This window comes from Pithys albifrons, chromosome 3, assembly GCF_047495875.1.
Source record: "Pithys albifrons albifrons isolate INPA30051 chromosome 3, PitAlb_v1, whole genome shotgun sequence".
In the NCBI taxonomy this organism is placed as follows: Eukaryota; Metazoa; Chordata; class Aves; order Passeriformes; family Thamnophilidae; genus Pithys; species Pithys albifrons.
In genome coordinates, this window is record NC_092460.1 from 9870289 (window position 1) to 9884492 (window position 14204).

General features: G+C 54.6%; 1 protein-coding gene across 2 annotated transcripts; it reads right to left on the reverse strand.

The window, feature by feature from the left end:
• Window positions 1-648: 648 nt before the first annotated feature.
• Window positions 649-12104, reverse strand: IMPDH2 (inosine monophosphate dehydrogenase 2). Of its 2 annotated transcripts, XM_071550378.1 has the most exons (15): window positions 11948-12104; window positions 11817-11865; window positions 11627-11728; window positions 11381-11455; window positions 10779-10985; window positions 8587-8674; window positions 7792-7991; window positions 6640-6730; window positions 5852-5947; window positions 4443-4514; window positions 2111-2254; window positions 1776-1920; window positions 1546-1689; window positions 1082-1165; window positions 649-892 (listed from the first exon to the last, which is right to left on the reverse strand). In XM_071550378.1, exons 1-15 carry the CDS (start codon window positions 12043-12045, stop codon window positions 871-873), a joined length of 1617 nt encoding a protein of 538 aa, XP_071406479.1. In that variant the 5' UTR covers window positions 12046-12104; the 3' UTR covers window positions 649-870. The 2 variants fall into 2 exon arrangements, with proteins under 2 accessions (XP_071406479.1, XP_071406480.1); XM_071550379.1 differs by lacking the exon at window positions 4443-4514.
• Between the last annotated feature and the right edge of the window lie 2100 nt (window positions 12105-14204).

A 14204-nucleotide genomic window follows, 5' to 3' on the forward strand; every position in this document is an offset into this window, starting at 1 on the left:
AAATGCAGCTCCTGTATAAGCCTGTGCCATTCCCAAGTGCATTGCCCACCTTCTGGCAAATAAACATGAAACCTGGGCAGGTGATCTGCACCAACCAGCCCAAGGGGTCCTGCTGCTGTGGCTGGTAGGGGGACTTTGGGAGGTTTAGGGTAAGAAACAAAGGGAAGGAAGGAGAAAGGTGCATCAGTGATGACAAAGCATGGGAAAACAGGTCCAAGGGCCTGGTGTGTGTAAAGCAGCTGCAGTGCAGGGGCAGGGGTGTGTGAGTGAGTGTGCACAAATACACACCAGCACCCAAGTGCTTACCATTGCAGCAGCGGGACCAGAAATGGGGTCCTGCAGCATCCTGGCTGCTGCCACAGCTAGGTTTGGCAGCTCCCAAGAGGAGCTAACAGCCCCATAAAACCATTTCCTTTCTTGCTCAGCAGCCACCTGCTTTCTTGTCTCAGGAAGGATTTTTTAAAACCCCACACTGTTACCCACTTAACACTATCTCAGGGCTGTCCCCTCCCTGTTCCCACTGACATGCACACAGTGTTCCTTCCAGGGTCATCAGCTGCTCTTGGGGGTGTGGGGAAGCAAAGGAGAGAGCCAAGAAGGAGAGCAAGGGAGGTAATGAAAGAAGAGGGGCTCTGGGCTGACACCAACTCCACATCTTTTCCTCTTTTATTGTAAAACATGGCAAACGTGTGCAAGGCTCCAGCCCAGGATCACAGCTCCTGGGCCACGGGTGGGCCCCGCAGGTAGTCAAAAAGCAGCCAAGGGACAGCGGGAGCTCCAGGCAGCCCAGAGTAATGGCACTTCTGCAGCAAGAGCAGCTCCCGCACAGGGCAGCGCAGGGCTGAGTGGCACAAGGACAGACACAGATCTTCAGAAGAGGCGCTTCTCATACCTGTGAGGGGAGCAGCACGCCAGAGAACCCATTTACTGACCCACCTTCACCCAGGGCATGGACCAAAGGCACAGTTAGAAATGGCCCTGCCAGCTCACAGTGGAGAACAGCCCCAACACACCCTGACATCTGAGAGGAGTGCTGTGCCTAAACCCCTGGAGAGACATGGGTCCTGTCAGAAGCACTTACGAGTGAAGGCCATGCACCCCTCCTTCCACCTGGGCAGATGTCGTCCTCTTCTCAAACTTCAGCTCTCCAGAGTACATCATGGCTCTGGGGGAGGAAGGACAGCTGTCACAGGCAAGATACAGTCCAGAGCAGACAGTGCTCTGGCACACACTGGAGCAGCTGGGACATGGATCACTGGTTCCTCCAGCTGCAGCCAGAATGCTCTTTGCTGTGCTCCCAAGAGCCAGGCAGGGTAAGGTAACCCCACCATTTCAAGACCAGCCAGACAAATAGGCCACAAGAGACCACACTCTTGTGTCCCTGGGGCTGGCAAATCCCTAGTGCAGTGCCCACTAGAGATGAGGGAAGAGGGCTACAGCGAGGTCAGACCACCCAGGACACAGACAGCTTGGGCAGAGCTGCCTGGGGAATCCAGACAGCACCACTGGGACCTCTTCTGAGCACAAGCACGGGGAAGCACTCACCGGACTTGTGTCAGGCTCTTGGCACCAATATCCTGACAGGAATGCTGGATCCCAGCAATGAGGTATGGAATGAATTTGTGGATAGAGCCCTTGTCTTGCACCGCGCCGGAGACCCCCTGGGCCACTTTGATTTTGTCTGTCTCACTGCATGGGAGCACAAATCACAGATGTTTGTAAAGCAGAAAAGCCTCAAAAGCCTGACCTGCTGCCCCCAAAGCACCACCTCTGACCTGAAGTATCGGTTCTGGCTGCCCAAGTTCTTGTCCATGGCATCTAGTGAGCCCATGCCACGGTATTTCTTCAGCCTGATTCCGTCTGAGAAGAAATACTCGCCTGGGGCCTCTGTGGTGGCAGCCAGGAGAGATCCCATCATCACTAGCATGAGAGATCATCAGGAACAGCATGTCAGCAGCAGTGTCAGTGGTTGCAAAACCCTCGGGCTCCCTGGAGACAGCACTGGCTGCACCCCTCGTGCCCCCAGACACCTGCAGGCAAACACCCTTGTGCCCAGAATGTGATGCCATAGGGAAGCACTTCCCAGGAGATTCCCTGGAGTGGTGCTCACCTGTGGAAGCCCCGAGTGCCAGGGCCTTGGCGATGTGCCCGACTGTCTGGATGCCTCCGTCGGCGATGACTGGGACGCCGAACCTGCGGGCGTACTCGGACACCTTGTACACTGCGGTGGCCTGGGGGCGGCCGCACGCCAGCACTGCGGAGAGAGCGGGCAGCGGGTCAGCTCCACACACGGGCACGGCCCCTCCCCAGCAGGCCCGTCCAGGCTTCCAGCACACACATGCTCCAGCACTCAGAACGCACAAATCCCTGGATGTGCCTTCCCTAGACTGAGTTGCAAGAGAAGCAGATGCCCAGGAGATGCCTGCTGGGACATCCTCACAGCCCTCTACTCCAAAAAGCTGTGGGTGACCTTGGGGCTGGGGTCTTTGACCGGATGCATGGGATCAGCCGAGACTTGTGGCTCATGCTGGTGCACAGATGTGTGAGGAGCCTGGGAAGAAAGTGGAGCAGACTCCAAAAGCCCCTCTCCAGAACATGTCTTGCATGTAGCCACGTTCCACTGCTCGCTCCCTCCTAGTAGTGCCAGGCCCCTTCTCCATGTACCCAGCAGTTGTATGATGTGCCTCTTGCACGGAAAGGCAGCAGGCTGGGACAGAGCTTGTATGTCTGTATATGTATAGATATATTTGTATATATACATATGTATGTATGTATATATACATACATATACACTGCATACACACACAAACACACATGCAGCAGTGGAAAAGGAAACAGGCAGAATGATTTGATAATTGCCCTGCAATGTAGCAAGGAGTTTGTTACGTTTAGCTGCCCCATGGGGAGGGAGTTACTCGCTTTGGATTTACTTGTTCATTCCAGTCGGTAGCAGTTACAGGCTTACCATTATGTGAGGAAAACCAGCACAGGGCATGTCTTGTAACACATTTGTCAGCCACAGGCATGCGAAAATGCTGAGATAAGCTTCTTTTGGGGAGATGTCCCTTTCCCACAGTTAACTGGAAGCGTTTTCTCCAGTCAGTTAGTCCCACACACTGGGTAAGATTAAGGCCATGCAGGATTAGTACTTTGGAGCGTGAACTCCAGGTGTGGTTCAGCCTGCCTGGCAGCAGCACTGGCAACACATCCCTGGCAGGGGCCTGCCAAGGCCAGGGAGCTGCAGTTGCTCCACTGCCAGCACTGAGCAGCAGCAGCTGAGGGAGGGAAGCCAGACTTCAGGCTGAGATCATGAAAGAACTGAATGGAATCAAATGGACCCCAGTGTTCAGCTCAGGCTCAGCCAGCCAGGGAGAGGCTGCCAAGCTTTATCATCAATGCTCTTAAAGAGATGGTCTCGGTGCCTCATCACTGCTGAAGGCCACACTGTGGCTGCAAAACGCTGCCAGGGTAGAGCTATGGAAAGAAACACCTGATTTTGGAAGGACTCGAGTCCAGAGTCTACTGGACTGTGCCACTGACAGTGCAGGGCCTGCAGAAACCTCACAAGAACCACCACAGAGACCAGCCCTTTAAGGTACAGCTTGGCTCAGGGCCCCTGGGAGCATCCCAGTGCCCACTGCCACAGCCTTGGAGCACAGGCTTCCCAGGTGGGGCTGGGAGCACACACACACCATGCGGTCAGGGTGAGGGTTTGTTTCTTTTAGTGTATCGGCAAAGGTGGTCCTACAAGATCATTTGCTAGAGAAAACCTTCTGGGATCTGCAACAGAAACCTCTCCCTTTCAGATGTGTCAGAACTAGGAAAAGGACAAAGCCTAAGGCTTGGCTTGGAGGGTGCTGCTCGATCCAGTGGCATCAGAAAAAAGTGGTGCAGAGAATGCTTCACCCTGTGCTGGACAGGCAAGAGCCCATTCTCTCCACAGGAACTGGTGGGGAAAGATGCATTTTGGGTTTGCAGTTGCCAGGGTGTCCATGTGCAGTGACATCCCTCTGTAACCCAGGGGAGCCAGCTCCAAGGGAAGCTGGACCAGGGCACAACTTACCCACAACTAGTGTTAACATTTTAAGCACAGTCAAGGACTGCTCAGGGATTGCCTCCCAGCACTGGATCAGCAGGAGCATGCCTGGCTAGGGATCTGGAAGGGTCAGTCAGAAAGTTCAGTCAAGCTCCTAACTGGATTTTGGAGTGGAGAGTGGACAGGCCTGAGTTCCCTCAGCTTGGACAGTTCAGACTCTGCTTTAGGAAATCAGAAAGGCTTCTCAGCTTTCATTTCAGATTCAAAACCAGTATCCAAAGCCACAAAACCCCAAGTGCATCTACAGCTAAATTATTCTCAAACAAGCAGTAGGGCCATGTGCAGCCAAATCAGGGTCCTGCTTCAAGACACATAATTAGGGTTGGGAACAGGGCAAGTGACTTACTATAGCTGCCCGTGACAGTAGAAGGGCATTTGGGGCTGTGGGACTTTAGGTCTGGAGGGATCTTTGGAGCAGCTAAACAAAAACAAACACACACATTTTAGAGACAGAAGAACAGCAGCAGAACCAAGGACCCCAGTAGTGACCCGTTACTGGGCAGAGCATACGGTGTGGGACAGAGCTGACTTTGCAGACCCTTCCTAGCCCGAGCCAAGCCAGAGGCCAAATCCAAGCCAGCCAGGCTTGGCTGTGCACAGCGCATGCTCTCCCTACCCCGGCAGACACCCAGAGAGGTGACCCCCTACCCCAAAAAGCCAGAGCTCTTGCCCCTAAGAGGGGCAAAAACCTGGGGAGCTGCAGTCAAAAGTTTTGCAACCACATCTGTGAAGTGCCATGTTCTACCTCTGCTCTGCCCTTTCCCCAAATCCAGAACTGAACTCCACCCCTCAGGACAGTTGGGAGGCACCTCAGGAGACATTCACCTCGCTGCAGATCAGAACAGGCCTTAGTGGGGCCTTTGCCTCAGAGCCAGGGCAGGATGAGTGTCCCGGCTCTGCTCTGGCTATGCAAGTGTCAGCCTGAGGATATCACCACCTCCCTAGAAAGGTGACCCAAGACAGACTGCCCTGACTGGGAACCCCCTGCAGCAGGCAAAGCAGGAGCACAGCACAGCTCCAGGGCTGTTTGCAGGCTCCACAGTGGAATGGGCAGAGCTAGTGCAGTGCCTTCAGTCATCAGCTGCCCACGAGCTGCCTCCTGTGGCAAAGACCCAGGAGAAAAGCAGAGGGGGGCTGTGTTCCTGGGCTGCAGCACGTTGCTGCACCACCTCTCTGCACCCCATCTGAGGGGTTCAACACACAAGGACTGAGCCTGTCCTCAAAGCAGCCTTGGGGATGCCCCTCTTGCCTTTTAGCTAAGGGCGACTCAGCCCCTGCCCCACACAAGCTCTAACTGCAGAGACGATGGCCAGAAATCCCATTTTGGCCTGGAAATTGCAAAGGCATTGAGCCCAGATCAATACTCAAGCATCATGCCCACTGCTGCCAGAGGGACAGGGAGTACAGACAGCATGGTGTGCTTCACCCACCAGCACTGAGGATCCAGTAAGCCCCTCTCCCTGCAGAGCTGCCCACCAGCTCCAGCCCACATCAAGCCAGCAGCTCCCCAAGCAAAGCCACATGTGCCACACCGGCTCTACTCAGTCTCGGTCAGTACTGGGAAATGCCTTTGCTGCTGCTGCCACCCCAAAGGTTGGACCCAGGTGATGAGAACGTCCTGGACAAACAGGGTGAAAGATGGCTTGCTGTTGGACACTGCCCTCACAATGGGAGAATTCCATCCCAGCCATGCTGCTTTTCAGCAGGTAATTTATAATAATTCAGCCTATTTAGGAGACAGCTGATCTCTCTCACCTTCCTGTGTGATGCAGATGGAGCCACTGCCCATCCCGACCCTCAAGGCGTCGACCCCTGCGTCAATGAGGTTCTTGGCCTGAGCAGCAGTCACAACTGTGGGGAGCAGAAACTGGTTTGAAGACAGACAACCACACTGGCACACAACACTGCTCTGCCCCAGAGCTTCCCCCGGGGCTGCCAACACCTGCTGCCCAGGGCAACAGCCTGTGCCAGAGCCAGGCCTGCCAGAGCCAGGCCTCTCTGGGAGCAGCAGTGAGTTCCTGTCCCAGCTGTTCCCAGTGGGTGAGGAGACACTGGCCCTTTAGGCTACTCTGCAACATGCTCCCACTCAAAGGCTGAGGCAGCAGAGGTCATGGCATGGCACCAAACACTCTCTGGGCCACACAGATGGAGAGGGCAGAGTACAGGTTAACAGCAGCAGCAGATAAAGACAAAGACCACTGGGCTCTGCTGTCAATGGGCATGGAAAGTTGCCATTACATTTCCACGTCAAACAATACTCATTATTATGCAAAATTTTAAACTGGTGTGTAAAATAAACTATGGTGTAACATGCTACAGAGGACTGTAGCACACTGTGCTGCAGAACAAAGGTTTCCAAATATCTGCACCAGCAGGGTACTGCCCTGTGTCTGCAGAGTGGTCTTGCTCTGTTCCACGAGCCAGAGGAGACCATTGTAAGTTCACAGACATTTACCAAGATAACTTTTCCATTCACATCCCTGCAGAACCCTTAGTCTAAGAAACAAACTTAATTTAAAGAATAGTCATCAACACATGCCTACCATTTCCTCCAATAACTTGTAGGTTGGGATACTTCTCCTTAATGTATTTTATCATATTGATCTGGAAGATGGAGTTCCCCTGGGAGGAATCCTGCAACAGAAAGAAAACCAGTTTCAACCAGAATTTCTGCACAAGGTTACAAATGCAGCTCAAGAAGAACATCAGATCTTCACTCTGCTTGCTGGGGTCTCTGCTAAGCTGGGTCAGTGGGCAAAACAACTCCCCATATACAGCACAGAACCCGAGGAGAAGCTGCTGCCAAGACAGGAATGTGCCTTCCCTGTGCAAGGCAGTTCATCGCAAAGACTTCAGTAAATCCCATGGCTTCTACAGAAGGCATCAAGCAGAACATCTGGCTGTGTGTAAGAACATCTGGCTCTACCACCAGGACACTGTCAGCCCTGTCTTAAACTAGAGGTGAAATGGAGAATGTTCCTTGTGAAACCTGGAAGGGCTGTCGGGGGAAAGCATCTCCCCACTGTAAAGCAGGGCAGCTGAAATACCAGATGTCAACCACTGAGCACTTGGGCCCTGCCAGTCACTGTGACCCAGCCAAATCCCATCTGTTAAACATTTCCTGCTGCTCAGCCCTGCCCTCAGAGCACGCTGGACTCACGAGCTCACAATCGATGAGAAAACCATGTGCAAATACAGGCAGTGACAGCTGTGACTGAAAGCTTACAGGCCAGAAGGGGAGATCAGCAGAGCAATTCCAGGCTGACCACTCCTGAACAGCAGGTGGGTAAGAGAATAACACAACAACAAACACCAAAGGGCTGAAGGGAAGCTGTAAGAAGCCATATATTCAAAACTACTCAGGAACCTCGGAAAAGGCTGGTGGCAGAGTCTAAGAGGCATTTGTAGAAGATTCTGTATTAACTGACAGTGTTTCTCTTAGCCTTCAGGGCTCCAATGCACTCTACCTACCCCCCCAAGGTCACGTAAGTCCCCAGGCAAGAGGAATCCCTCTAAATTTGAGGATTCCAACCTGAAGAAGACTGAGAGGTCAACAAACGGCTAGACTCTAACACAAAGAGGGCCTGTAACAAAGACAGTGAGCACCACTCTGCTGCTGCACTTAGCGAGGTTCATTCAAAGCAGGCCCTCAGCCCCTCCAGGCCTCAGGCCAGTGCGATGCCCTCAGTGCTCACCAGCACAACTGCGTCCACACCCGCCTGCACCAGCAGGTCCAGCCGGTACTTGTCGTCCTCGTGGGTCCCGATAGCGGCTCCACAGAGCAGCTGCTTCTTGGAATCCTTAGAAGCCAGAGGGTAGTCCCTGTTCTTCTTGAGATCAGTACGAGCAATTATAGCCACCAGCTCGTCATCTTCATTAACAATTGGCAGCTTGCCTGGAAACAAGCAGAGAGAGCATCATTGCAGGAGGCAGGCGCTAGCCCGGAGCAATGCGGCACACCAGGAGCATCGGGCAGGCAGCAACTGCTACAAGATGGGAGACCCAGAGGTGTGTTACCAAATCTTGCTTGGCCATAGATGCCAGCAGCCCTGGCTCAGGAAGCTGAGCAAGGAGTTTGCAGGAGTTTGAAGAAGGACTCAGTATTTTTCAAACTGACCATAGAAAATGTGCCTGTTTTTTAATAACTAGATCCATAACATGCTGTTAGAAGTAAAACTACCAAACCCAAAGAGAGTGCTGAAATATGAAGGCCAGGATAGAAAATGGAAGACATGTGGCTGTACAGCCAGGTGCTCTTCAGCCCCTGGCCTGCCAAGAATCCCTCAACTCCAAACACATTTGAGATGGAGGCACATGAACCCTGTACCCTGGCAGAGAGCTGTGGGCACTCTCCTCGCTGTCCCCTCCTCATGCTGGAATGCAGCCTTCCCACGTCCCACCCATGCAGAGCACGTGTCCACAGCCACCCACCACTGCTCCAGCCCAGCACTCCCACACCTCTCCCTCATGCTGCCAACGGCCACAGGTACCTTTTTTACTCCTTTGCAGAATTTCATTTGCTTCTTTCAACATTACACCAGCTGGGGCCACAACAAGATCTTCTCGTTTTGTCATAATCTAGTGGGTGGGAGAAGATACAAAGTCACAAGAGCTTCTTCACACCCATCTGAAAATACCAAACCCCTGTGCCCACGAGGATGCTCCGCAGCGGCCATGGAGGAGCACTGCACAAAGCAGAGCCCACGGCACAGCAACACGCCTCCAGAAACACACAGCAACAGCTCCCAGTATGTTGTCCCCATCCACCGGGGACATCAGGACCCAAACCAATCAGTGTACTGAAAACAGGAGATGACAAAAGGCCTCAGCAAGCCAAGGGAAAGCACCTACAAACAAGGGACAACTCTCAGATGATCCTTGTTTGGGATGTCACCCAAACAGCCCACCCTTTTAATGGAACACAGGCAAATAGGGACTGGAGACACCTCCAAAGCCTCATGTTGTTTTGGCAGAAACATAACCCCCAATCTCATTTTCAGTCAGCACAAAGGCTCTGGATGGGCTATGCCAAGAAAAACTCTCTCCTGGCAAGGTCAGTGGGGCAAAAGTCACTTCAAAACCAGGACAAATCCAAACACACTCAGCCACACTCACTCTGACAAACAAGCACCAAAATACAGCGCAACGCCAGGGGCAGTGCTGGACAGGGGAACATCTGATGTGGTATACAGAAAAAGGTTTCCACCATGACAGAGGTCAAACACCAGCCCAGAGAGGCAGTGAAACCTCCATCAGACATGGACACAGACCCACACAACCTACTCCAGCTGAATCTGCCTTGAGCAGGAAGGCTTGAGAAGAGACCTTGTGGTCCCTTCCCAAACACAGCATTCTGTGATCACCAGGTTCATGTGGGATATCCTCAGGAAAGGCTACTCAAAAAGGCCAGGCAAAGCTACAAGGGAACAATTTCTAACCCTTCAGCACGACAGATTAGTTGCACAAACCAGAAAAAAGAGGGAACATTTTAATTATTTATATCATAAGAACAGACATTTTGCATCAGGGAAGGGATTGACCCTGCCTGCATCCACCCAAAATGCTGTCTGTGACAGAACTCACATCTCAGGAAAAGCCTGAGGAACCAAAGACATGTCCTGATACTCCCTTAAGCCTGTGGGATCCATTAGCTTCCTGTGCTACAGCAGCCCCATGTGTTTAACAGGATGGCAATGACCAGCTCAGCAAGATGACTGCTGGACTGCAGATGAAGAGGAGATCAAGGAAACCATTCATTTCCCTGGCCCTGCCTGGAGACAGGGAGTAGCACCAGACACTGACAACCACAGGCTTTCAGTTTTGCAGTGCCAAATGATCCACATAAGGGACGAGGGGAGATTCTTATCTGGCTCCTTTAAAAGAGCAGTATCGATTCAAAGGGCCCATGTGCACTATTACAACCTACTCCCAGCTGAAGATTCTTGTATCAGGTATTTATAGGCAATTTCAAACCAAACAGGGATGAGCATGTGATACTGGGTTTGGTCAGCAAGAGCTAAAAATATTTGTGAGTCAAGAGTAAAACGTGGCCAAGGGACACCAGTGGTGTAACCTGACAGTGCCCCAGATCTACAGTTACACAGCTTGTGTAACAGGGATCGCACGGAACGTTCTCCTGCACAAGGGGAGTCTGACAAGGCAGTGTTAGGAAGGCCAAACTGCCAGTCTACAAGCTCAGAGGGTTATTTTAAAGAGCAAGTAGCCCAGATGAGACACAGGGAAAAGCAGTCCAGAAAAGGAAGCTCAGCACTTGGAGGGCCTGCTGGGCACTGCGCAGCTGCTACAGCCCCAGGCAGTGCCAGACTGCTACACAGGACCACAGCCAGCAGCCAGAACACTGGCAATTAATTAGTGAAGCAGGGGAGAGCACCAGCTGCAGGGAGAATGGTTTCCACAGCACTGAAAGATAACCTCCAGCAGTCACACAAACTGCACGGCCACTCCTCTGTGTCTGCACTGCAGGAATCACTAAGAGTGCAAATGAGGGAGATACTCTCCTCAGAAAATACAGCCACAGATGGATCTGCAGAGCTAAGGTGGAGCTGTTCCCTCCCACTGGCACAGCATCCTCGCAGCAAAGCACTCACCCTTCTCCATATCACAAGCCACAGCTTCCTAACGCAGGACTCGCACCCATCGGGCGCTCACAAGCCCTTCTTACCTCACCGAGGGGCAGATCATGCTCTGACTCTTTCAGGAAATCAATATCTCTGGACGAGATGATCCCAACCAGCTTGCCCCCCATCTTCCCATTGTCCGTGATGGGAATCCCACAGAATCCGTGACGAGCTTTTGCTTCAAACACATCTCGCACTCGGTCGTTGGGGCTCAGCACCACGGGGTCTGTGATGAATCCTTGCTCGTATTTCTGAAAGGGAGCAGATGCAGCAGCCAGGCTGAGCAGCACTGCCAGGAGTGGGGTATGTGCCTGGGGACCACTGCAACCACCCAGCCTGGCCACATGCTCACCGACAGGATAACTCCCAAACCAGCACCAAGGCTCACCCAAATAAAAGCCCAGGAGCTTCCAAGCTAAACTCCTTCCTGAAATGATGGGGAATATTCCCACACCAGAAGGCCTGGCAGTTCTCAAACCCCAGGCTGCACATAGACAGCACCTGACACACAACAAGAGGGTTGTGCAAGCAAACCCCGGCAGCACCGCAGCTCTGAAACACCAAGGTCTGGCACACTCCAGCACGGCCAGACCATGCTGCCCACCCTGCGAGCGTGTTCGCTGCTGCCGTTCCGGCGGCCACTCACCTTCACCTTCCGCACTTCGTTAGCCTGGAACTCCGGGGTGCAGTTGTGGTGGATGAACCCGATTCCCCCGGTCAGCTGGGGACACAAAGGGGCTGTGAGTCACTGCCGTCACCGTCCGCCGCCGCCCCGGGAGCGATGGAGGCCTCGGGGAGCAGGAGGCGGCCCGGCCTGGCCCCGGGGCGGACACGCGGGTGCCTCGGGCAGCGTTTCCAGCCCCGCCATCGCCGCCCCCGGGGCCGCACTCACCGCCATGGCGATGGCCATGCCGGCCTCGGTGACCGTGTCCATGGGCGAGGAGACCAGCGGGGTCTTCAGGGTGATCCTCTTGGTCAGCGCCGAGGTCAGGTCCTGGCGGGGAGGCGGCGGCGGCTGAGCGGCGGCACCGGCGCAGCCCCCGGCCCTGCCCCCGGCCCGCTCCCCCGCCCCGGCCACTCACCACCTGGTCCGCCGTGAAGTCAATGTACCCCGGGAGGATGAGGAAATCGCTGCGCGGTAACGAGGGGAGACGCGTTAGCGACCGCACCGGCCCCGCGCCCCCGGCCCCGCCGCCGCGCCCGCCGCACTCACTTGTAGGTGAGCCCATCGCCGCAGCTGAAGAGCTGCTGAGCCGTCAGCCCGTCGTCGGGCACGTATCCGGTGCCGCCGCTGATCAGATAGTCCGCCATGGCCCCGCCGCGTGCCCGCCCCGCCGCACCGGGCGCACGCGCACCGCAACCGCCGGCGGGGCCGCCCCGGCTGTGCCCGCCCCGCGGCCGCGCGGCCAGAGCGGCCAACGGCACCGGCCGGCACCGCATCGCCCCCTGCCGGCCCGGAGGGCACCGCCCCGCGGCGCCGGGGGACAGCCCGGGGGGGACAGCCCGGGGGGGACAGCCCGGGGGGGACAGCCCGGGGGGGACAGCCCGGGGGGGACAGCCCGGGGGGGACAGCCCGGGGGGGACAGCGCGGGGGGGACAGCGCGGGGGGAGAGCCCGGGTGGGACAGCGCGGGGGGACAGCCCGGGGGGGACAGCCCGGGGGGGACAGCCCGGGGGGGACAGCCCGGGGGGGACAGCCCGGGGCCCCCGTGTCGCTCTCAACCGCCGGCGGTTCCTCCTGAGCGACTCTGCAGTACCGGCCCCGCTCGTGCCCAGCCCGCGGTCCCGCCAGCGCGGCCGCTGTGCTCGGTCCGTGTGTCCGCAGGACTCCAGCACAGCCCAGTACAGCCCCCTGTGCTGCTCCGTGGCTTGGCTGACACGGCGTAGCCAGTACAGTGTGACACCTGCTAGAACACCGCGTAAAAAAGTCCAGCAATGGGTGATATGCTCAAGACACTGCGGGGCGGGAGCTGAGTCCAACACCAGATACTCCTCCAGCAGCTTCAGAAGGAAGATGAGAATGGGCTTGTAGGGTTTGTGGTGGATGCTGAGCTGGGACACATCAAGAGAACCCAAAACAACTTTCTAAGTCAAAGTGAGCTGCAAGAAGGATGAAATCAAGAGGCAGAGACAATGCAAGCCTCACACCAAGAGGGGAAGGACAGGCATGGAGAGGGTCCAAGGTGATTCCAGCTAGGCCCTACCCTCTCCTCCCAAAGACACCCGGCCAGGCTGTACAAACAAGCACTCTGTGTGAAGAGGACGGTTGCACTCCGGAGACCTTGGAGTAGCCCCTTCCTGCCCATGCCAGAGGTGGTGACTGGAGGGAGGATTTCAGAAAACAGCAGTAACAGGAGTAGGGAGGGAGGACTGGGCCAGAAGGAGCGAAACAAGCACAAACAGATCTGCCTTACAGGAGCCTTGGAGGAAAGAGCAGTTGGCTTTTTCCAGGATGAGATGTTCCCATCACTGCAGGTCTGTTAGAGCAGCAGGAAATGTTTCTGTACTGCAGCCCTCTGATGGTTGGTTTGCTTCTTGTGACATTCCAGATCCAATCTCAGAACTCCAGGGATACAAGACTTAACACTAACCTGTTCAGGGACTAAAGAATGGTGGTCCTTGTCCAAAGATCAGAGAGCAGCTTCAAGAAATGTGTTACTCCTGCTACCCAGCTGTAGAGCACAGGAAATGTGAACAGAGACGTGTGCCCAGGTCTCCTGAAATACTCGGAAGCAAATAGCCCTTGTACACGGTAAGGGTCATCAGTCATGTTCAAGCTTCTAGTTTAGATCAACATGTTTTGGTCTGAGTAAGGTTCTACAAAAGACAGCATGGAGCTTAAGCCAGGCTTAAGCCAGTTAAGCCAGGCTTTCAGTGACTTTTAGACAGACAGGTGAAAAGCCCCAAACAAGTGAACTATGCTATGGACACAAGCAGGACTCCTGGGTGCCCTGTTTGGTCTCAGCAGCAGTGATCCACACAGAACAAAGGTTGTGGTCTCTAAGTTTGTTTCCCATAAGATGGTGGGTTTGTCTGTAGCAGGAAAGCGAGGTGCATGACTCAGCACAGGGATGTTCCCTTTGCTGTGGGGAAGGGCACATGTGGCTTTCAGGGCCCACTCAGAACTAGGAAGAGGTGGCCCCTGCAGTGTGAAGAACCAGTGACAAGGATCCGTAAGGCCCCTTAAAGCTTTCATCCAAGAGAGTGATAGTGATGATGTTGCTATTACTGCCAACATCAACACCAGCTCCTATGTACAGCCACGTGATAACAGTGCTTGTCATTATGTGATGCTCTGAACTTTACAGGGTTTTGATTCTTGCTCCCCAAGTCTGCTATCAAGGACTGTATTTCACCCTCCAGTTACTTCTGTATGTAATTCTTGGGCTGAATTTCAGCTAAGAGCCAATTTCTTCTATCCAGACAACAAATTTCCCACTGGTTGCAGTTTGTCTGAGATAGGGAGCTAGA